Raw genomic sequence first — 25,662 nt, 5'->3', positions numbered from 1 at the left:
CATCTATAGCTGTCAAAAGTTGAGGTGTCTTTATGTGTACTATATAAAGTCAAAATTAATAGCAAATAGTCCGATTCTTTTTATTTGAAGGGAAGAAATTAAAGCTCTCCCGTATGATATTGTTTCAAACTGCACTGTTGCAAGGAATCGATCCTGCAAAGTTTTGTGAATGATAAGTGTGACATGGTAAAGCAGCTAACTTTGTGACTGACAATTGCTGTATGCAGCTTCACAGAGGCTGAAACAATTCAGCAGACCTGAAATAGCATATCAGGGAGAAAGGCAAGAGAAAAGGAAAGGACCTTAACCACAGCATGACTAATCCACCTGTGCAAACAGCTACCAAGTCATCACCATATACTGGCCTGAATGTGAATTTCTGAAGCACAGTTTGTGAAAAGACAAGAAATCTTATGTGTAGGTTTTATTTGCAGTCCTATTTGTGTGCATGGAGGGAACAGTTCAGGTTTAAGAGGCACTGACAAATGACGGTTCATAGCAACAATATCTTCTGACTCCACAGTTACCAAGACCAGTGTAAGTCTGACTGCCACCCTGAGCAAAACAAGAGAATGAGTTTATACTGATGAATAAGATCATTGAGCACGTGCATAAACACCTCACAAAATGCCACAGTTCTGTAACAGTGTCGATAGTGATGGTAACGGGAATCCACTGTATCTGAATTTTCAAGAAGTTTTAGACAAAGCTCTGTATCTAATATTATACAGAAACTCCTATCCAACTGTATTGGAATAAAGACATTTCAAGGATAGCAAGTAAACATTATGGGTAACAGCCACTTTTCAATATGGAAACAGGGAAGCAGGGGGCACCTCAGGGACTAGCTTGATTCAACTTCTTTGTCAATAACCTGGAAAAAAGATAGAGAAGTGGCAGGGACAGACACTTCATGTGGGAGCTGGCACATAATTCTTCACTTACATATGAACAGCCTCATTTTGCCACTGTATAAACTCCTGGTAAACCCACATCTCAAGTACTGCATAAAGTCTTCATCTAAAAGTATAGAGTTAGCTAACTAAAAGAATGCAGAGAGAAGGAGTAAGTACTATATTAGGAAAGACTACAAGGCTGGAAGTCTTGATTTTGGAAATGGGATGAGGGGAATGTTATAATATTCACAAAAACACAAAGGTACATAAGTTTAATACAAATCTGTTGTTCATCAATATCCACAATGCTAACACAAGTAGACACTTAATGAATTTAGAAGGGAATTACTTGCAGGGACATAAAACAATTTTTATTCTATGTACTAGATTCAGCTGCCTAGATTGATTTTCAATATGCTATTCTCTGCAAGGGAAACATTAGAATCTTTGCTATGATGTAGATGGGTCTCCTAGAAAAGCCCTGTGACGCAAACACTCAGCTATCTTCAGTATGAAGTAATCTGTTGCCAAATTAGGTGAACAGTGTATCTGGATATACTATTTTCCCTGAGGGACGTAAAAGGTAAGCATTCAGCTACTTGGGAGCTTAACTTCAGCACAAAAAATAAGTACCATTTCTAATTTCTCAAGGCAAGGGGATGGCACAACAGTTATTCTTCCCTCAGGCCAGACAACCATAGATCAAAAATACCCAAAAGCTATAACTGTGTTAGATTTACTGGGTTCCATTTTTACTTTGTAGTTAAAACACACAGAGGTGCACAAATGGCTAGTGAGAACTGTATGCCAGAACGTCAGCTATTTATATTCAATGTACATTTGATTAAGCTTCTCCATTTAGGTGAACAACATGGATCAACAAGAGGAACAATAATTTCACAGAATCACTGAATGGGTAAGGTTGAAAAGGACCACAGTGGATCACCTGGTCCAACCTCCCTGCTCAAGCAGGGTTATCCTAGAGCATATCGCACCAGATTGTGTCCAGACGGTTCTTGAATATCTCCAGTGAGGGAGATTCCACACCTGGACCGGGCAACCTCTTCCAGTGCTCAGTCACCCACACAGTAAAGAAGTTCTTCCTCATATTCAGGTGGAACTTCCTGTCCATCAGTTTCTGCCCATCGTCTTGTATCCCATTCCTTGGCACCGCTGAGAAAAGCCTGGCTCCATCCTCTTGACACCCTCCCTTCAGATACTTATATACATTGATGAGGTTCCCTCTCGGTTGTCTCCTTTCCAGGCTGAACAGGCTCAGTTCCCTCAGCTTGTCCTCATAAGAGATGCTCCAGTGCCCCTTATTCCTATTAAGCATAGCTGTTTTGAGGACAGGGCCACCCATTCTAACCAAAATTTTTAGACTGAACAATAGTTATCCTCTATTTTTTGCTACCTGGGTCCGCTATTTCTCTAATCCAAAATATACCTCTTAGGTTCCATGCCAATAGACCAAGAAAAACAACTAGTTTCTCTGAAGGCTTTTTTCCAACATATGCTGCAGCAGTTTCTCACAGTGCTTCTCACAATTCTATACAGCGTTCACTGATCTAAGGACACATATAAAGTGAAAAGTTGCTACACTTACACAGTTCCTCATGTAATCTAGTGTCAATTCACTAGATTTTACCTTATAGGCTGCAGCAGATTTCCCTCTCAACATTTCTAATTATTAAATTTAATTCAGTTAGATAGTAGGACCCCTTATCCACCCTCCCTCTTCTATGAACCACTTCATAAAATCTAATAGCTCAAGGATAGGAACTGATTTATTCATACAACTTCCTTTATAATAGAGGAAAAAAATCTTTATTTTTCAGATGGTAAACTGATGCAGAGATAGTTTTTTCCAAACATATAAAGCAAGTAGTATAAAACATAATATTCAGTAACAGTCTTTTAAGTCCCCATTCAATGGTTTAATCACTACCTTTCCTTTCTAAAATATACTTGTCTGTTCTGACAACAAAAAGTCACCCAAGGTTTCTGATAGACAGGGACAAAGTTAAGAGGGGCATCCACAAAAGTACAGTACAAGAAACGTGATCCTAGTCTTTTGCCCAAATCAGTAACTTCAGTCTGTTAGGAGGTATAACACAGGACAGCTCTTTGTCAAAAGACTGTACATCACAGGTGAAACTTCTAATTTTTGCAGTCTTCCCTAAGACATAAATGAAAACATTTTTCCATTCTTAACAAACCAGAGATGTTCCTCAACATATGTGATGCAGCAATGAGATTTTTAACTACGCATCTGATCAAACAATCACATAAAACTTTGTTCAAGTACACACAAACATATGAAAAGACAGCAAAAACTAGAAACTAAGAGTGCCCTCTGGTAATTTATGGTTAGATATAAATAAACACACAGAAATGTTTACAGAAAAACATACCAACAAGATATGTAACTTAGGTTTTATATTTTTAATTTTAAAAACTTGAAATAAGAACTAGCAAAACCACTGTCTATACGAACAGTTCTAGCATATCTGACTAAAAACCTGCTTACCCGAGCATCTTGGCTCCAAAAGCAGACAATAATGGATGCCTTGAAATCAGCACCACAACAAGACAAGCCCATAATGATACTTCCCAGAAATACTCTCCTAACCTCAAGCAATATGCAGCTAATTCACCTTCTGAGCCAGAAATTGTCATTTTGCATGTAGCAGTCCTCAGCTGACATATCTGTTGTGAGTTTGCCCCCTTGCTTTTTGAATCTCTATGTAATCCACAACATTCCACAGCACAACTACACATTATATGTAGAACCACCACCTTTGCTGTCAGTCTGCCAGCAGCTACTTTTGTTTGATGCCCTCTGATCTTTAAGCACAAGAAATGTAATCTATTATTACCCACACTCTCCATGCTACACACTCCACCAGACAAGTCTTCACATACATATGAAGAACAAACCAAATTTCCTGAAACTGTCCACAATCAACCAGAAAAGACCCATAAACAGAAAGGGTGGTTTTTAGAATGAAGACAAACACCATCATTTTTCAGGTCTTGTTTACGAATAATTTTATTCCCACTGAAGCTTTTTTTTCATAACTGCATTTGACAAATTCTGAAACTGGAATGACATCTTAGTACTTTAAGGACATCTTAGACTTGTTCACTATGGATAAGCAACCTCGAATCCACTCACACAGGGTAGGAGTGTGCATGGCAGTCACTGAAGACGCTACCACACCTTCTCCCCATGCACATTTCTGAATCAACACTTACAGAGCAGCAATGTAGCCTTTCCTAACTAGATTAAAATATATCATTCTCAAGTATAGTTGTAAAAATGTTTTTAAGACATTTGAGTAGACAAAGCATATGATGAAACGAAACTATCCTCCCTCTTAAACACTCTGTGTGCCATCTTCTGGGAATCAAGATGTCAGTCATGGTGGGCTTGCCCAAAGTTCTTATTCAGAGGGAGCACTGCTTGGCCAAATCATAGAGAAAACTGCTGGTGAGATCTAGAAAAGTAATCTTCCTAACATCTTCCAGTGGAGCAATAAATCTTAGATCTCCAGAAAATAAAGACTGCGTTAGTAGTTGATGGCTTATGTGTCATCTAGGGTTTAGCTACAATACCTCTGGTAGAATGCCAAGCTGTAACAATTTAACCAGCAGCTTAACAACTATGTAACCAAGCCAGGCATTGTATTGCTTTAATAACAGGGATATTTGAACACGTTGTCCCAGGGAGACATTTGGTAAGAACAACCAAAACACAAGATAATTTTTTCTCTACCTCTTTCAGATTTTAAAATGTCTGGTTGATTTGATTTATAAGAATAAAGTACCCTAAAAAGACTACTTCAATCCTCTATGTCTCTAAAACTTCACATTATTTTTCAGTTTTGCAATGGGTGTATGTTGCCTGGCAGCAACTGCACTGACAATAGACCAAACTGCTTATTAGCTAAAACTCATTCAACTACCTGTGTTTGCACCACAAAAACAGTACAGGTAAAATGACACTAGCGTTGCTAAGACTAAAAGAAGCTCTGCCATGAACCAAAAAGAAGAAAAAAGCATCAGTTCTGAACAAGAGAAGGACTACTCAGGACAGCAGTGATCAAACTGGACACACGCTTTACCACCTCAATCGCCTTTGGAAAAGATGGAAAGAGGATGGAACTGGAAGGTCACCATGAGGCACGGGAACAGAATGGACTCCTTCCCACAAGCATACAAATTTAGAAGTAGAAACAGTAAAAGTATTTATGGTTAAATTCATCACAGTGCTCTCGCTAAAAAAAAAAATAGAAAATAATATTGTGAGGGACTGGCAGTGCCAAAAGTTGGTTTTGCTGACCTAGCCCAGCTGATGGTACTGACAATCTCAGGAGCTAAAAGTTCTGTTCATTGTGCTATCACAGCAACTGTTAAAAGCTCCGCTGCCTGCAGCAGAAGCCTGAATAGACAAAGTATAAAAGCCTCAACTTTGTACTCTCCCTAAACAGAACACAGGCAAGAAACAAGTTAGCTGTGAATTAATCACAAATGACCATAGAAAACAAGCTCCTTCTTGCTCAGAAAGCCTTTTAAAATTGGAAGTGAGCAGTAACCCAGGACTTGGGAAAGAAACCTATGGAACATAACTGAGGGCTGAAGTGGAAGGCCAGGAGTTGGGCTGGGAGAAGTATAAAAACGGTATACAGGAAAAGACATAGGGAAAAGCTGCCCAAAAAATACAGTCCTTTCAGAAGGAAAGGGAAAGGTACATATCTATGTTTGTAGATACATATTTTATATTGAGTTCCAATCAAGGCACATCTTGAGGATTCAGAAAGTGGACTTCCAAGAGAAGATTCTAAAGATAAAAATGGTTTGCTATTACCTATTAGGCTATACAAAGTAAACTTCTAGTATAACAATGGCCTCACATCTGTCAGACCCATGAAACAACTGCACCAGGGAAACAACCATGATTCATATCTTTTACAACATCAAGTATATCCCCCAGGTACAACTCATCTGACCAAGTATAAATATCTATTTTGACTAATTCTCTTTAGTTGCCTATGGAGAAGAATTAGTGGGATTTGAAATGTCCCAGGGATCAGAGATAGCTTTTTAGGACAGGTAGATATGATACAGAACTTAGGAGAATCATCCATGGCAACTGGACCAGTAGCAGAAGGCCAGCTAGGATACCTCAGAGCATCATATAATATAAGGCCACTAAAGGAAGCCTGCAAGATTGGACCAAGACATCTAAAGGTGAATGCCTTGAATGTATGTTTGCAAGTGAGGTACCTAATGGTATCAGCTATGTAAGTCAGGTACCTCATGTCCCTTTTAGGGACCAGCCTAGTCAAACAGACAAAAAAGCTATTCAGCTAACCAGCCACCAGAACTATTTGCTCATGGCTCCACTGACTGTAATAGGATATTAAACACTGTATATACATACAGACACCTAAATTTAAGTGTCTTGAACCCCATCCATACCTCCAGTTGTCTAAGTCACTTCACTCAAAACTAGAGAAGTTCACAAACTTATTTCTAAACCAGGTTATTCCTTCTAACCACTTACTTCACCCCACCAACTATAAAAGGAAGTGGGTATGTGGTCAAATGAATCCTAGCCCTTTTCTAATAAAGAAAACTCTGCAAACATAGAAACTGATAAAAGAAGTGGTTATAATATCACATAGTATTCATGAACACTTCAGGGAAATCCACAATTTATTGCTTTGGCTGTGGAAGACTTGTTCTTTAGTCTGAAACTAGGGTAAGAATCTATGATCCCACATTTCACCAGAAGTTATCTGATGCAAAAATACATGTCCATTTCCCACCTTGCCTAAGATGAACTTAAGAAGTAAGATATGACCTTTAGGAATGTTCTTAGTAACAGAAACAAATATGAAGGTAGAGAAAAAAAGCAATGTTGTTGAACTTGCTCCTCAACTAACATGGAGCTTCTTGATGAAGAGACTATCATCTGTTGCTAACATTCAAGACTCATAAATAATTTCACAGTAACACCTGAGGGATCATGAAGTCACTGTATATGCATTTAATTATGCCCACCCATTAGCTCAATGACTTTTATTGGACTGTTCACCACATGAAGTTACCTGCTTACTCTGCACTCCTCTTCCCAAGCACAGCTCCCTTGCTTTCTGAGTTTTTTCAAAGGTTTCCTTTAAAAGGTATGGGGGAGGTTTTGTTTAGCTGTTTGGGTTTTCTTGGCTTGAACTAAGAGCAAAACCTTTTACAGTTTCAACATTAACCATAAATATACCATACCTCAGAGCTGGGAAATTTATTTTGGAAACAAGAAAAAACCCAGCCCCCAACCCCTCCAAAATTAGTAAGACATTGACCTTTATACATACGCAGATATTGTCATAGCTGTTAAAACATGTTTGCAATCTATTAACAGCCACAAAGGTACTTCATTATTTTTATTTCAGTGCAGGTTAGGTAACTAGATGGTTTTTTTTATGGATCTAGGCCCATAAACCTTCAATAATCATGTTTAAATTCTTACTTAGATTTAATGCGTAATTTCTATTCAGCAAGTTGCTTTCAGATAAGTCACTTTTAAGGTAAATAGTATATGATTAGGTACAGACATGGGTACACACTGTTGAATCTAAGTATTCCATAATTTTACATGTTATTTTGGGCTACAAGAGAACTGAAAGAGCAATGGCCAAGAAAGTTTTAATTTACATATTATTTGTGAATTAAAGGTACATACCAGTACATCTTCCCTAAGCCTAATTGACACCTTCTGGTTTACATATTCAAGAATTATATGGGTATTGTAAATCAGCTGATCCCTTTCTTGGGTAGGAGCAGGTGCAGAGTCAGACCTCAGACTGCTATCTTCCTGACCTCTTTCCTTGTTGTCCCTATTTCCATCTCTATTCCTATCCTGCTATATCCCCTCTCAGGCCAAAGCAATGTTTACACAAATGAAGTCAAAATGGTTGGGAAAACAACAGAACTGCATCCTACAGCTTTCCACCTCCACGCCACTTTCACACATCTGGCTCAGAGCACTGCCCCTCTGCACTTCACCTCTAATGACAGACAGTGTAACAAGTCCACATTTGAAAGAGAAAGGAACATTTACTAAGTGGTCTACATTCTGTGGCTTTCTTTTCTCATCCCCAAAGATCTTCACAACACAGGAAGAGAGGATGTGCTGCAGGTCATGGAATAGAAGGCACAGGAAAGGCAGTGCCATAGTTTGGAGAAGAGGGAGGACAGAAAGAAAGGAGGTTTGAAGTACATGACCACAACATGGATCAAGACCAATCTCTCATCACAGAGGAGCAGCAGGGCTAAAATAGACAGAACTGTGCTCTCTCTGCATCTCACCTACATGCCGAAACACCACAACAGCATCGCACATCTCACTAGAAGAGAATAACTTCTCTGAATAATAACACTACACTGAAAACTTGTATTCAGATGAGCAAAGTGGTAGTTAGTCCTTTCACAGGTGACCATTTTCCAGGATGTAATCTCTAATAAGATACAGTCTTTGCTTTTCAAGGCTATGGTCTCATTTTCTGCTACTTGCAGTATTTTCCAGATAAGAATCTTTCCAACTGATCTAAGGCAGCCTGTATAATTGATATGATCAAACCATAATTTAGCATTTCACTATACTGACCTGAATGGCAGTTCTACTATGAACACTCTTATAGATCGATAGATAGTGAATATACCAAGCTAAGCATAAAATACCCCAAAATGTCACCTCAAAGTGTCAAGGAATTTCTCTTCGCTTATCTTTTTTTTTTTTTTTTTACTATTGATAGTTTTTTATGTAGCGTAACTTTTTTGTACTGTTGCGTGACCCACAGCAACCCAGAGTTATCCTTCAGTGTGTGCACACATCATTCTCAATGTAATTTTCACTGATGAAGACAGCAGCAAAATCCCTACATATTTTAGAAGAGTCAAGATTCCACTCTATCAATATCCATTATATGTACAGCTTTACAGACAGTAGAAGGTACCGTCTTTGAGGGAAAAATAACATTTATGCTTTTGATCACTGGTCAAGCAAAATAAAAAATTTTACTGAATAATTTTAACAAACTTTACGATTGACATAACAGGCTTTTCATAGGCTTTGTTACAGCTACACTAAAGCTATCGTGTGTGACAAGCCAACCCTCTATGCACAGCAGGCTGATGTTCAATGTTTCAACAAAAAGACTGTCAAATTGGATTATTTCTTGCTACTATATAATCATTATTGGTAGACATTATGCAGATGGAAGTCATTCAGAGATGTTTTAAAACACACACAGAGATGTTTTCTCTCAATTCTAGTCCAAACTGCACCAACATAATTTCCCTGACTTCAGTGCAATCATGCTGTGCAGGTATGAAAAAGGACCAGAACCACTCCCCTGCCATTCTTCCTTGCTATCCTTACAAAGATAAAAATACCAGTATTTTGTGAGAAAGAAGCGAAGGGTTTACCAAATTCTGTGCTCCATCCAAGAAAACTCAGAATGACAAGATTATCAGCCTTGTTCCTACATGTAACATATTATAAAACAGTCTAGGTTTTTTCAGTCAAATTCCCTGGTGAATGCAAAAAAGGAGGGAGGGAGGCACTTTCATTCCTTTTCTACAGTGCTTCTAAAAAGATCAGAAAAAGTCTTTTTTTCCCAGTAATGTTACTGATAGTGTATCAAGACACAATAACGGTATTTAGTATCAGGAAACCCTACGGAATGTCCTGTGTTACATTCTTTCTGCTTACACCGTAAAATTTACACATTAACACATTACTATTACAAATACTGTTCTCATAGCTTTTTACTGCACCATTTCTGCAATCAAGATTCTGACAATTAAAAAAAAAAAGGCCAACAAAAAACCCAACACAATACTTCGTTATAAGTTGAAGTTTAGTGTGAATTAAAAGATATTCACCTAAATGATTACTGTTATCCAAAAAGTAAGCAAGTTGATCCAATTCATAATTCTGTATCTCGAGTTCAAAGACAGAAAATAAGCTATTCATACCAATCCCTTCAAAAGAAATACTGGAGTACCGTGAACATCTTTTTAAAATAATTTCATTGCACAGAGATGTTCCTTTTACTTTCCTGTACAAGAGATAAAATGAAATCAACAATATAATGCCTATATTGGTAAGGGAAAAAAGATAAAAAATACTATTAAATATTTAATGACTGAAGGCAAATTACAAATTAAAGCAATAATTTTTAAAAATATACTTTGTTATGGATCAAGTATAGGTATTCTTTTTGTTAGGGAGCAACATCCTAGCATCTCTTCAGTTTTAAAAGCAAATTTTAAAATCAGTGTGCAGTGTAGAGCTATCACTCCTACCTTTCACAATGAGAACACCAAACTGCATGAGTGGCTTATATTGCATTGCCTAACAGGGCAATACAGAAGTGCTACTTGATTACAAACTACTAGTTTGAGTCTTTAAAACTGAAAATTAAGGCAGTATTAATATTTTTGGTCAAAACCAGGGCTTTAAAATATTTGTTTGCTTTTATGAATTTTTATCTTAATATTCATTTATGCCATGGTTATGCCATTGTTTTAAAAGACAAATGTTATAAATATTCACTCTGTAATGTTTACTTTTTTTAAGTAAAACTCAATTTCCACAATACTGCAGATTTTAAAACACACAAGGACAATTAAGTACACAGCTAGAACAAGGTTTCAGATAAGAAGTAGTGCCTGTTTGAAAGTAAACAAGCCAATAAAAAATAAAATGCCAGCAATAACCTAAATTTCAGAGAAACTAGTGTCCCCTCCCTTCGGGGGTCATCGCCTTCAGGAACGATCCCAAGCAGAAGGCGCACCACCGCGGTTTCACTGCCCCGAACTTTGCATGTTTCTACGAGGCCGAGCATCTACAGCCTGACCCTGGACCTACGGCTGCCAGCCAGGTGAGTACCAGGGTCTGGTTCGCCCGGGAGGTCCCCAAGCAGGTTGGACTACGCCAGGTCTGGGATGCGCCGGGCGAGGGAGAGCTGCCGGGTTGAGAGGTGTCCGCCAGAGCAGAGGCGAAGAGCCGGGGCCCAGCGGAGGCGCAAAGCGATCGAGGGGACGAGCCCTGCCTCCCTGTCTGGGGTCGGGGAGCCCAGCGCTAACCCAGGGGAGTGTAGCCTCCCCCCGGCACCGCTATAACCACCGGCTGGCACCGCACCGCATCCCTCCGCCTCCCTTCCAGCGGCCTCCCCACCCGCTGAAAGGACACACCGGCAGGGAGGGAGGTTCTGCTCAGCTTTTGGAGATATTTTAACCGGGGCGCCAGATCCTGCCCCTGGGGCGCGGGCCCGGGAGCGGGGACGCTTCCACGCACCCGGCTCGGGACGGGGCCTTAGGGCGGGGGAAAGGACAGTGCCCCAGCGCCGAAAACGCCTCACAGGAGGAAGGTTAAAGCCAAGCGCCTTGCGGGCCCGGCAAAGGGTTAATGAGCAAAATTTCCCCCCCACCCCGGTCTGACAGGTCCCGGCGCCCCGGCCTCTGTCAGCACCTCAGCCCGCCGGGAGAGCCGGAGCGCAGCCCCCTCGCTGTTGGAAGCGGCGGGAAAAGGGAGGCGGGTGCGAGAGAAAAAAGACGCGGAGAGGAGCCCCCCCTCCGTGTCCCTCATGGGCGCCGTACACCCACCCCGCGCCGGAGTAGCGTGAAGGAACAATGGGGGAGAGAACCCACCGCCCCCGCTGAGGGAAGAGAGAGGGCAGCAGGGAGGGAGATCCCGCGCCCCTCTCTGTTCTTGCCCGGGGCGGGACGGGGACGGCGGCGGCGGGTCCCGCAGCGAGCCCCGTCCCGCCCCGGGGGAGAAGGAGGGCGGAGGGACGGAACGGGGGAGGCAGGTCTCCAAGCGCCGCTTCGTCCCAAACCCACGGGGAGCCCTCCTCGCTCCAGCTTGGGTCGCACCCCCCTCTCCCGCCAGGCCGGTTACCGCTGCCGTGGCCGCCGAGTCCTCCTGCCCGCCAGAGCCCGGCTCGCCGCTCGCTCCCTCCGTCGCCATCTTCCCGCTGTATCGGCTCCAGCGCGGAGCGCGGTGCGGAGCCGAGTGGCGGATCCGTCGCCGCCAGGCGCTTAACCCGCTCCCCGCCGGCAGCGAGCCCGCCGGGAGCGGGGGCGCTTAACCCCTGCGGCGCCGCGCAGGCGAGGCTGCCGAGCCGAGGCGCCCCTGCGCCGGCCGAGGCGAGCGACTCCCGCCGGCGGGCGCTCGGACTTCGCCACCCACCCGCTCCCCGTCCGCCATGCGGCGGCCCGGGACCGGGCGGAGGGGGAGCGAGACCCCGCTGCGGGCGGGCGGGCGGCGCGCAATGGTGGCGGAGGGGAGTGTCCTCGCCACCGCGCTACCCGGGCCCCACGCAGGCATTGCTCTCCTCCCTGCCCTCCCCCGCGTCTTGGCAGCAGGAGAAGGAAAGGAAAGATTATGGACGGGGCAAAAAAAAAGGGGGGGTTGCAGTGGGGTTGGTTTAACTGATCAGTGAGATTCTTAAACCAGATGAAGTCTTTGAGGGAAGGGCATCATCTGGGGGTGCTGACTGGAGGAGTCATCTGTCTCTCCCCGTGCCCTGTGGAGGGATTTGGGGGAACATTTCTGCTGCCAGCCATTGCTTGCTGGATTATTTTCAAGGCATATTTTCAGAGCCCGTGTAAGGGTGGACCTCCAACGTATCAGGCCCAATGCTTTGGCACCTCTCAGACCCAGTGCTGAAGCCCACCCTGTTGGGTTGCCCTTTGCCATTCCAGGCAGGTACCAAAGCTGAATCCTGTTCTAACACCTCCAGAGGAAGGTTTTGGCAGCTGAGCTGAACCCACTACCATGCAGGCTCAATGTCCTCCACCCAGGAGCACCCCTCCACTTCTGCTGCACTGCCCATCTCCAGATTCCTCAAAGTCTGCTTTGCTCTCGCAATGGGAACCTACACCAAGACCAAATCCAAATTTACACTCCACTGGAACCAACTTTACATCCATTATAAGCTGGATTTGCAACACTGTTTGCTCTGCAGCCACATATAACTTCCACAAACAGCAGGCTTCTCTGAGCCTTGTTGGGCTCCTCTTTCATAGGCCTGCCTAAAGTCTAGATTCATGCTGGACTAACTCCCTTGGCACCGTGACCAGACAGAAGTGGACCAATGCCTTCATCAAAGACAGCAAATGTTCTTCTAAGCATGCTGTTCCTAAGGATGGAAGTAAAAACATGCATGAACATTTCCCCTTTACATTACCAGAAAGGGAACTGATGAGTGATTAGTACAATAAACTCCAACCGTAATGTAAATGTGACCTGAACAGCATGAGCAGAAAGCAATGTATAGGATCCATCATGGGGCATATAAAATCGAGTTAAACAGATATTTTCTGGTTTAGGGTTTGTTTTTTCTTTCTCCTTAAAAATTATCTAGGTCTCCTCCTACTGAAGTTTTACATTTTTATAACTGTAGTAAGTGCTCACATCTTTTCCACCACTGAAGCTGAGAAACTCTATTGATGACACATAGCCTAAAACAACTTGTTTTTCTCGGTTCCCAGCACTCTGTTACCATTTAATTTGTTTAGGATAAACTGTTGCTTTTATTGAGAGCAAAGTAACATACATGGCTCATAGTTATTATTTAGGTAAATCTGGAAGAGTGTTTGGTGCTTTGCCTTCAAGAAACTCAACGAAAAGTCATTTGTTTCCTATGAACTCTGTCATACTTACTCCTTTCTAGAATGGCTTTAAATACTGAAGTTTTTTAAATTGTTTGAGAATATCTTTTCTCTTATTGAGTCCCATCTACCATTGTTATGGCCAGAATTTCCCTGTCACATTAGAATCATCTGCTGACCATCACGGTTACTTATGTGTCTTTCTGAGCTGGTACAAAGCATGAATGCAACATACTGTGTAAGTACTATTTTTTAACTCCATCCACATCACAGCAATGATGCAGCAAAGACTACACTATTTATCTCTTGCTCTGCTGAGATCATAAACTGGTTTAGCTGATATTTTATCAATTACCAAGCGTACATTTATCAAAATAACAATGAATATTAGATTAGTCATAGCTTTCCATCTCAGACTTGAGAACTGATCTCTCTTTCCTCATCTGAAGATAAATTTAGACTGATTTCTGAGAGAGATGGGAGTGCTCAGATCTCAGCCAGCAAAAAATTTATAGGATAGATGGACCAGCAACACTTCATTTCAAAGTCTGTCCCCAGACAACAAATATCCAGCATGTCATCTAAGTGTTGTAGGTAGTTTGACCTGCTGTTGTGGTCAAAGAGATGACAGACACTCTTTAGAAGGAGGAGTGGTCTATATTTCTTCTTTATATCATAAAATGAATTGTCACAACATTTTGAAAATATTATTGATTTTTGTAATTGTATGAGACTATATTGCATGTTTATGCTTCTTCGCTCTTTTTCTTAATGAGAACAACAAGGCTTATGGCTGGCATGAGAGCACTAAAATCTATATTAGATATTGCCAGTCACTACTGGGAGTAGATTCTTGTGCTGCACAGCAACCACTGCATCATCAGTGATGGTGGTAGGGTCCAAATGTGTTTGTGGTTTTCCTGCACAAAGAACACCTCACACTCGGGATCATCTTCAAAGTAGGAAACGTGTTTTTCCTTGATTGTTAGTACCACATCACTGGACAAGGTCTTAGTTATTCCCTGGTTATTTGGTTTATGGTACTGACATCCTCTCTCAGAACTGGCTTTAAACCCTTGGTAATACAACATCTACACACATAATGAATGAATTCAAAGTGAGGGACAGCATGACCTCGTGACTGCTCCCGTAGTGCAGTGTCATTGCTATGCCTGCATTGTACAGGGCAAAACACTTTTTTAATGCATGGCTAAGTCAGAGCCCTTCTAGGAGAAAAAAATTGCCTTTGCTTTTACAGACAATTTTAGCACTACAGTAAGGCAAAGGAGTTTCTTTTCTCAGAGGAAGGTGCTCACTGTTTTACTACTAGCACATGGCTGGCAAATTGAATGCAACTCTTCTTCTGCTGTTCTAGTTTTATCTGGCTTGAGTGACATAAAGAAAAGCTCAAGCCTAGAAGCAGGCCTTACAGTGCAGTTTTAAATGTATTTCTTTTCTGTGATTAGAGAGAGGTGGCACACAGCAGTGTAATGTGTCCACACCTTGCAGGATGCAACTGTTGGGCTGAATGGTGCACATTCCCTCCATTAGCACACAACTGCTGTGATAGAAAATGTGTGCCTTGGCTTTACGTTGGTAGGGAAGCAAACTGCAAAACTAACCACTTACACGGGAAAACAAACCAAAAAAACCGTGTAAAATAGTATTTTATTAACCTTTTTTTAAAAAAAAAAAAAAAAAAAAAAGCCTGTGTCTGAATTTAAAGCAAGCGGGAGACGCTGAAGTTCCAAGATAATTTTTTACAGAATATTGGATATCTGAGAAAAAGTGATTAATCACTGTAATCATCACAATCTCTCCAAAGGTCATCCCAGTGCAAACTTTAGACATTTCTGCCATCACCCTCATCTAGGACTCATCAAGCCAAGCCAAACAACAAAATTCAAATACTGCACTGATTACCTCTTCAGGGAACTTTGGTTTTGAAGACTTATAAGCAATACGGAGCTCTGAACCATTAACTTGGGCTTTGTGAAGAAGGGGTTGCTTTCTTTGGAAGATGGCACACCACTGTCCAGGTGAAATTCAGTAGAAATAGAATCAGTATTCTAGAAGGCATGTTGGCTGCTTCAGATGGTGTTAAACTTGCATTAAAAAGAAAGGTGAAAAGGAGACAAAAATGAAAGCATTGAGAACAAAATAGAATCTCCAATAGCCATGAACAGAAGAGATGCTTTAATTGACTATGTACAAGGAGCATAGCTGATAAAAAAAGTGTTGGAATTGTTGATTTATGAGCATAAATTCAATGGTGCTGAATATTACTGTAAGCCGGTAACATGATTCGCATGACTGGAGTGTAGAATATTGGCTGTAGTCTGCTTAGAAAGAAAAAAGTGCACAAAAAAAAAGAAAAAAATCAAAATACAGTGTTCTGTGTGTCAGCATTACTGACATCTCAGGAAAAGTTATTTGAGTGTTTATGGATTGTGTTTTAATGTTTAAAACATAAAATGAAGCATTTAGTGCCTACTGCAAACCTCACATCATATAAAAGAACAAAATGACAAGATCCTTAAGTATCTTTCACAAAGAAAGAGAAAGCTGCTATCACTGAGCCTTCACCTTGAATGACATTATTCTGCCAATAGTGTAACATCCTGTAAATATCTAAAAATTACAGGTGACAATTCAAAAAGTTACCCTTGAGCAGGAGGATTCTAAATGAGACCTCATTTTAACACAAGGAGAGGGAAAGCTCACTCCAACTGGAATCTAAAATTTAAGTGTTTGCTGTGCCAAAGTTTTGGAAATCGGAGCCCAGAATAGAATCCAGAAACTAAAAATGGGTACAGCCTATGAATTTGAAACATTTCTTTTAGAGAAGTTTTGCAGTCTGTGTTATGCAAAAAGATCACACGCTATCTCCCTGGAGTTCAAATACATAAGCTTTCCTATGAGGAAGAAAATGATAACTCATTTGCTGTCAAGACAAAAAGGAGTGTATACAGCTTTTTAAATACCAGAAAGATATACGACAGTTAAAATTATCAGACTGAAAACGTATGAAAATATTCGGAAAAGCTAAAAGCCCTCTTTTTTTTCTCTTTTTCATTCATCTTCTCATTGGTACCAGTAAGGAATGTGAAGTAAATCCAGAAGAGATTTCTAACTGAAGCAATAAAGGTATAGGAATCAAGAATTCTCAAAACCAGTTTCCCTAAGTAGGCATGATGACTAACATACTTTTACAGGCATCAGCACTTCCAAGCAAAAATTCCATATTTTTTTTTGGACACAGGAGAACTACTTGCTGCTGTGATCATATTGGCTGTAGTGGCAGGAGGCAGGGGAATTCATGTGTAAGTGTCAGACGTGGAAGAATTTGTTCCTTCACTGGCAGGAGTTATGCAGTGATCTGCAGTGCTGGGAAGTACACTACCTCATTCTGGAATTTAACTCTTTGCCCACAAATCACCACGTGATGCAATTAATTTTTTCAATGATTATTAAATCACTTTATTGCAGAATCTCTTCTTTTTATCTTTTCTTTTTCTTTTCTGACCCCCCCCCCAATAATCCCTTGATTGCTAACCCTACCGTTTAGGCACTTGCTCCTTTTCACTATACAAGAGGTTAATTTTGACATTTTCTTCTGCTGTTGACATCCTGTGAACAAAATTGGATTGCTAAATCCCCCCTGGAGAGATGAGGCTGTACCACTGCCAAAATGGACCTCTGTATTCTAGAAGAAACTAGCCTAGAATTGAAATGGTAGTGCACACAGTGGAGGCTGTCCTCCCTGCCAAAGCCCTGCTATGGCTCCAAGAGCTCACTGGGCAAGCACAGTGCTGTGTGCAGGCATTCAGCACGTGAAACAGCTTCAAGAGGACCTTTACTCTGTAACTGTAGAAATAAAACATCAAGGAAGGTTAATCAACTCATTGGCAAGAAGGATCAGTCTCAGTAAGGTGGTAACTACCTTAGCACTTGGATTGAACATCTGTGTGAAGGCTTGGCAATGAAATGTTTTTCGTATTGAAATGCTCCACTAGGGAAAAATTCCCTTGCTAATGAAACAAAACTGTTTCAATAGGTTCTTAGCTCCGACACTGACACTGTGGAACCACAGCCCCAGTGAATTAGCTCCTGTGCTGCTGACACAGAACAGAAATCGTTGTGCTGAGGAGTTAATTCCCACCTGAAAAACAAGCATTTACTAGAATAAGGAGGCAAAATTATTTGCCTGTAGGAAAGTGATGTACTTACCGATGCAATTCAACCTTTGCAATGTAACTTTATTTATACTATCAAAGCTGAAAAATTATCCTATGAAAAGACAAGAGATTTCAGTGTGTGTGTGTATGTGTGTTCCATAAACTGAACAAATGTGATCATATTGCCAAGACTCATAGTTACCCACCCAAAGGTAGGTAACTCACATGTAAGTCTGTGGTTCAAGTTTATGAGTAACACAAGTTCTGATGAATGTTTTAATCAGAAAAAAATAATTCACTGCAACAGACTTTGTGAAATCATAAGTTAAAAAGGCAAAATTATAATTCATGTGGTATTCTGTATGTATGCAAAATTCACTTATTTCCATGTAAATGAGGCAGACAGAGGAAAAGCAATGAGCAAGAGAGAGATAACCCTGTCTAGTTTTTCCTGTCAAGCACAAGCATCTTTCAATGTACAACTGCACTAAAATCTTTAAGTCAGGGATTAGGGATTCTGCCTTTGCTGTACCATTTAAATTCTGAATATCCATAAGATTATCTTTCATTAGAATTTTACCTAGCATGTCCCTCAAGATTGATATATTGTACACCATCACTTTGACTGTATAGGACTTTGGTCCCCAGTGTGTCATTTGCCTACCTCACTGGGAAATAAGTGGGAATTAAATTCAAAAAATGAATATGAACTAGCTTTAATTAAAAAATAAAAAGAGTGTTTAGGCTTCTGAGTTTCATCAGCTTGCAATGGATGCTGAGGACTTTCTTGCCTTCTGTGCCTTGACAATTTCCTCTGAGATTTCAACGTCGACCATGAATATAAAACCAAAAGCTCTATAGAAGATCTACTGCAGCCAGAAATCTGTATGAATATAATGACTTTACAAAATATCTCAAGAGACTGAATAATCTTGCTGCAGGACAAAGACAGAAAAAAAAGAAAGTCAGTGGATTTGGAGTGAGAAATATTTATGTAATATTCGATCTGTGTTATTTTAAAACAGCTACAAAATATGATTCATACTAACCTGGGACTGGATTACCAATCAGTTAGCTTAACCTCTTCCAGATCCTGGAATATGTATTACATAGTCCTGTCTATAAAATGATCACTTTAACATGAGAATTTTTGCTGTCTCTTTTTCTATTCAAATAATGTTGAATGTGTTAGCTTAAAACGATATAAATTATGCATTATTTATGACATAATTAAATATGTCCTGATAGATATTGGTGATTTTTCTTAAGGGCTATCAAATAAACAACAGCTATTAAGTGAGCACCACAGTCTTTCTGAGTCTGACAATATTTGGGCCATTATTTCAGTCTAAAAACAAAGACAAAGGAAAGATCAGTGACTTGATAAGGACCACAGAACAGTTTGGAAACTGTAGCTGAGAAAGGAAACCTGGGAATACTGGTTTCCAGCTTCTTGCTCTTATTGAAGTGACCATCTGAGTAAATATATACATTTAATGAAATGAGATTTAGATGTCCCTGTGCCAAAATAAAGAAATTGCAGTGGAAACGAACTGGTATTTTAAAAAATGACACTGTCAAAAAGGAATGCTTTTACAGCTGAGAAGGACTGCTTTGCAATGAAGTTTATTCTACTCTCTGCTGTATATACCACTGAGATACAGCAGTATTTATAGAAAAGTACTTCACAATGCAAGTCCTCTTTTAAATTTAATATGTAGTTTGTCCAAAAAACAGTTGATTGTGAAAAACATCGGCATGACATCCTGTCATGGAGGGTAAGCTATTCCAATTAGAAGTATAAATGAACTCACAGAAACACTTCTTTTGAAAACAAGACTCTTTATTGGTATATAACAAGAGAATAGTGGTTGTATTTCCAAAGGTAAAAGATATCCCAAAGTACAAAAAAATCAGCATGTGCAGGATTTTTGGCTTTTGTTTAGCCTTTGAAAAGCTTTTCAGATATATGACCTCTTAAGGGAGAGTTGTTTTGCAGAGATCACTCTAGAAACAACCAGAACAGAGCAGCAGTCTAGAACAAAGCTGCTTCTTGTCCATGACAGTGTGAAAGGATCGCTCCCCTGCCTTTATTTGAGGCCCCTTAGGAAGCCTGCAGGATGCTGGTTGCTAGGCAACGCCCCAAACTGCAGTGTATATAGCATTAGGTATTAATTATCGTCATGGGCCTTTTCCATGGAAGATGAAAATATGCAATTAGACACATCACAGTATAAGTAATTTTGCATTCTGATGGACAAGCGTTATTAATCTGCAGAAAATTCAGAATTTTATAAATTGTTCAAAGATGACTTACTGTGCCAAGTCTAATATTTTATTTTTATCACGATATTGTTTTGCAATTGCAGCAAGGGGATTTGAACAAAAATATGGTTACAGTAAGCTCTTTAAAGTTTCTGAACTGGAATATAATATTGTTTCATTTGTTTCCCTGATTAAAGTGCCTAGCTCTAAACTGATCTTTACCAGCACTTTATTTTGAGTAGTTCAGGTCAGTAGTTGAACAAAAAAAGAAAGCCTTAGAATATGAGAGCTATAAAATAAAATATTAGACAGACATGCAATACAGATGTAGAAACAAACAAACCAACAAATTAAATCTTGTGAAAGAGGCAGGGTGTAGTCTGGTAGTGTCTACCTTGAGATAAGTTTCTTCATTTCATTCATGATGCTGATTTGTATTTATGGGAAAGGAGAGCTGCTCTTCCTTCTCTAGCATTGCCTGCCTAGCTAGTCATCACTAGTGTAACAGGACATATACATGGTACATTCCACTTTTAAGGGGATACTTACCCCTTGTATGAGACCAGTTATACCCCATGAAATTAAACAGGTTAGCCAAGAAGGTACTCCAGTTAGTGCAAAGAAAAATGGAATTCATACTAAAGCAAGTCATTACCAAAGGGGAAAATGTAATCAGCAGCATATTGAAAACTCCTGTGAAGTGGCAGTGACAAAATATAACCAACAACAAAGCAAATAAATTACTGTCTCAGGACATGAACTGAGTAATAAGAAAATTAGAGAAATTATTAGACTTTTATCAATTAGTAGAACAGAAAATGTGCTAATTATTTTCCAGTTGAAGAAAGAAAATGAGACTGCAGATGGGAGAGGCTCAAGGAGACACTAGGAAGAGATTGTGTGACTGAAAATATTTTTACGGAGAAGAATGCCTTCTCCCACATCTTGCATACACTAATATATGTGCAGAGAGAGTGTGAAATGCAGCAAAGGGGAACTGGAAGCACTTGGTTTGTGCCACCTGCAGATGAGACCCATATTGGAGGGTAAAGCTCCCACTCTGTTTCCTGAGTTGCATGTCTTTAGATAGATATGTGGCAGAAAACTGTCATGAATATTGATGTCTGAAAATTTGCTTTGAGATGCTTCGGAAAATGGAGCACTAATCAGACTGGTACTATGCTGCTTCAAATACCCATAGAGCATGCTTGCCAGCAAAATTATCAGGTAGGCAACAAAAATGATAACATCAGAAAAAGACTGAACCTGTCTTCTTCCAGTGAAGAAGTCCAGCCATTCCATTTTGATCAAATGGGGGCAGCAGTCTCCATAACAGCTCTCAGTTCCAAAACATGACTGCCCAGTTGCTGAGGCCACTGCATGTTTTTCTTTTCACTGCTTCCAACTGGAAAGATATGAGGAGCAGTTATTTCATTCACAGTTTAGACAGACATGCAACTGAGACAAAATTACAATCCTTTGGCCCTTCACAGAGATAAATGTCTAGCTTCCATGAAAGCTAGACAAACATTTTTTGAATGTTGTTGTCCAAGCATTGCATCTTACCAATAGTATGTGTACTTTTTAATGAAGTAGTATGCTAGGGAAATCATTTATTTTAAAAATTAAAAGATTATTCCACAGGACATGTTAGGGCAGAGAAATGAAGAAATTAAATTAGTCTTCTTAAAAAAGGAAACTAACATACTGTAATTTTATAATGAATGTGAATGCATATAGCATCCTATTGTTCATATATTTATATATTTAGGAAGATCTTTCTTTCAGATAGCAGAGATTTTTCTTTGATAGCACTTCCAAAGCACATGGATTTGCTGACACTGCTTAGTTCTGAGGAGCCAAGATGTACTACATGATACCAACCACAAACTTCAGGCTGGCTCAGGATGTGTCTGTACTAGAGCCTGACCAATTTGTTTATGTAACAGAACTCACACAGTAATCTACAAATGAGTGTGAGTCACATCCTTCCTTATTTGTAATACTGATTTTTGACTACCTGCTGCAATCTTATGCATCTTTGTAAAAACCTCCTCTTCCTTACCTGATATTCATTTGATCAATGTGTTTGTCTTTTTTCTCGCTTGCCTGATTTAAAAACCTCGGATAAATGAACATTATATTTATATGTATTGATGTTCTCTATTTTTCTTACATTTTGAGATATTACTTTGAGTTACTCTGCACCATTTCTAGTAATTTGACGCAGTGAATCCTGGGCCTCAAGTTATTTATTTCCTGTTGTATATCTTGTTTACTTCCTTCATTTTTCTCATTATGAATAAGTTATATTTGTTTTAAGATTCTTTGATCAGAAGTTTTCCTTAGTCAGCTATTGTATTTAATTACTGATTATAACTAAAACTGTCATCTCATTTCCACTTCAGTGTCTGTCTGTGATATTATTATGCTTGATTCAGTTGTCTTCAGCAATGTTTTCTCTCAGAACCAGATCCGCAAAGAAACCTGTTGCCTGACTGCCCAGCAAGCTAGAAGCTAGCTTTGGAGATGCCCAAATCCAGCATCACAAGCACCTTAGGTTAGGAATTTACACTTATGAAACTGGTTATTTTGTGAAAAAGACAGCAGGGGCAGGGCTTTTTAAGATTCAGGATGAGGCTCTGTAAAGTCCTTAGGTCTGTTTCTAATGGATGTACCTTTAATAAAACAGTTAGCAATACTGGTGACAGGGCTAGAGATGTACTCAGGTTCAAAATGAAAAAAATTTCTCTAAGTTTTCAAGTTTCCTTCTCAGGTCTGTATTAACTGAAATAATAGAAACATGACATTCAGTAGCTGTACCTCAATTTCTGTCCCTGGAAACTCATTCTCATTAGCCTTTCTTTTTCTTCACATGCATGTTAATGAAATGTAGAACACATTGACCAAAAGGAATTTACCCATTATCACTACAAAACTTTACATTTTTCTAGTTGTATTCCATTGACATGGAAGCATTTTCTACTTGCTTTAATTTCCTTTGCAAAGGCTTAACTCAAGATAATCTAGAATTCCAATACTTTTATTGAAAACATAATCTAAAATCAGAGAAAGTCAAATATAATTAAATAAACTGAACAACATCCCTCTTTTCATAGTCCTAGCTAAGCTACATCAGAACATTTTGTATTATTTGTACTGGAAGAACACTTCTGGGGAAAGTTTTTTTTTTTAGTCTACTAGCTGTCCCATTCAGTGACGAATTCTTCTTGAATTCCCTCCTTGTTTGGAAACAGAGGCCTCCTTCATCATATACACTCATAGTCCAAGAGAACAAAAAATCATTATAGTGTCTGCTGAAGGCTAGAAAGAGAGATTGGTGTAGACAATTGTGAAGTGTTTGCAGTACATAGAATTAGAAAAGTTCATTTGTCTGATTTACAGCTGCCAACTTAAAAGGCAGTTCAGAACATGGGATCTGCCCTGTGCTATGGTAAGTAATAGCCAGAGCCTCAACTAAGGAGAAGCAGCAATAATGGATTTTCTGAAGACTTTCTCAGCATTTTTTTCCTCTTCTTTTTCTTGTTAAGCCCCTGGTTTAGTTTTTATGATGCTATACCTGTGTTTCTGTAAAACTAGCATGCTCTGGCCTTTTAACTTCTGGATCTCTTACAATTTTGTTTCTGAGCACTGTACTGAAGTTGTCTGGGTTTTCTACTTATTTTCCTAATTAGTGTTTATTTATGCACTGTTTTCCCAACATGATGGCACATTAATAGACAGGAACATAGTACAGTTTGTCAGACTGTTCTAAATATTCTGGCCATTTTAGAAACTTGTAGGTCTTATTGACTGTGTATAAATATCATGACCTACATGATGCAGGAATGAAAGAAACGTAGTTGAAAATAATGTACTTGCTGATGTAAGTAAACCATGACTGATAGGAAATGAGCCTACACTAGTGGTGCCAAGATCACTATAGAAACAGAATGATCTTTTGGCAAAATTCAAAATACTAATCAACTGAAGAGAGGCACAAAGTCTGTGAGTGCAACAGAGGAGAAAGAAAGCAGCTACCAATGCCCCTACTGATAAGGCAGTAAGAAATCCTGTCACTTAAAATACCATACCAGTGTTTATGATTCCAGTTGCTACACATGGGTGGAACTGAAGAAGAAAAAGCTTTTCATGATAGAATTACAGTTACTCACCCTTCTATATTTGTTCCAGCTCTACTATCATGAAGCAGGTTTTGTATACCTCATGTGATTATCTGGTGAAATTTGTGTGGTTCCTCTGTATATCTATGTTAAACCATAGGTTCCATTTTGAACATGGAACTACTCAGCCTCCTGTGCTTTCCTGTCACATGATGTTATGGGAAAAGTCCTGTAACCTGTATGGACATGAAAAGATGTGCTGTCTGAACTTCTCTGGTGATCCATTCAAATGGGATATCATTGAGTGAAAGAAATGCTCACTTCTCAAGACAGATTTTTCAAATCTGAAAAGAAGAATGTATTTTTTCCTGAGAGCTTTGATCATTTTGTCTGACTGAGCATAAAATTACCTGAAATACAAGGCAGATATTCAAGAGGTTCCTTCAGAATAAGCTCAGTCAGGGCAACATAGAAGAAAGGGAATGGACTAACTAGAGGTGAAGCCATATTTTAGAAAGAGAAGAGGAACCTGATCTAAGCTTAGAAAGTGCTTATTCTGTGGAAAAAACTGAAGAACGGAAATACATACTAGTATTTTATTGTTTTATTTTAAGTCATAAATAAAGGTTAATTTTAAAACAAGTTTCCATCAGAATAAACTTTTAGAGAGGGGAAGCAACTGGAGAGTCAGAGATAGTCACCAATAGCTTTGGAACCCTAGGGCATGTGGACCAAAATGTCTTTATAAGAAGGTGTAGCAGACAAAAAGAAATTGTTTCAGAGAGGTTAAAGACAGATGCTGTGCTGGACCATACTTGCTCTGAGTTGACCTAGATATTTTCCACTTAAATTTCTATTGTAAGTATTTTGACTTCTTAAGTAATGGAATACTATAAAATTAAGAATTGGTGCTAGAAAATTGTCATTAATTTCCATCTAAATAAAATGCTTTGATGTGTTGAGAGACACCATCTTCTAATAATAACTTTCAGTGATGGATAAAGTTACATATTCAAATACAGCAAGAGCCTCCTTCAGCAAACACCCTTAGTTAGATGCATTGGAGGCCATAAAGAGACCATTACCAGTTGCTACACAAACAGCCTGTTAGTACATGGACTGGTATAAGAAGTAGAACTTTACTTATGCTTTCATCTTACTCTTCTTTCCCTCCTATGCTCATCTGGATTCCAAATTTAGTGACAGTTAGATCTTTCCAAAGGGAGAGAACAGTGATGTGCCTGTAACATTCATTTGTGGCTGGAGCTTTCCAGGTGGTCAGAAGAAGTTCACAGAGGTTTGAGCAAACAACTGGAGACACAACTGCTCTTTCTTCTCTATGCAGTAAAGGTGGATCTCAGGCAAGTTCTAGATAAATGTGAAGTGAGTACTAGTAGAAAAAAAAAAGAGCCCCTTTATATAATATAATTTGAAGCAACAACAATATTATTACCAAGGCACCGCATAGAATATTATAATTTTGAAGATAAAGTGTGATTATTTCATTATATTATC

The 25,662-nt window shown here is 39.6% G+C and overlaps 1 protein-coding gene across 2 annotated transcripts in view; it reads right to left on the bottom strand.

Moving 5' to 3' along the window:
- The window catches only part of CTTNBP2 (cortactin binding protein 2), a 77,965-nt gene extending 65,797 nt beyond the window's left edge, over window positions 1-12,168 (bottom strand). The window contains exon 1 of one of the 2 annotated variants that reach the window (XM_032688673.1): window positions 11,866-12,168. In XM_032688673.1, coding sequence (XP_032544564.1) covers window positions 11,866-11,934 — 69 coding nt within the window. In that variant the 5' untranslated portion in view covers window positions 11,935-12,168. The remainder of the gene's footprint in view (window positions 1-11,865) is intronic. The other variant, XM_032688674.1, reaches the window with a different exon arrangement.
- Window positions 12,169-25,662: the final 13,494 nt, after the last annotated feature.

Source organism: Chiroxiphia lanceolata, chromosome 5, assembly GCF_009829145.1.
Source record: "Chiroxiphia lanceolata isolate bChiLan1 chromosome 5, bChiLan1.pri, whole genome shotgun sequence".
NCBI lineage: Eukaryota > Metazoa > Chordata > Aves > Passeriformes > Pipridae > Chiroxiphia > Chiroxiphia lanceolata.
The sequence above is the reverse complement of the archived record's forward strand: the minus strand, read 5'-3'. Positions and strand labels throughout refer to the sequence as shown.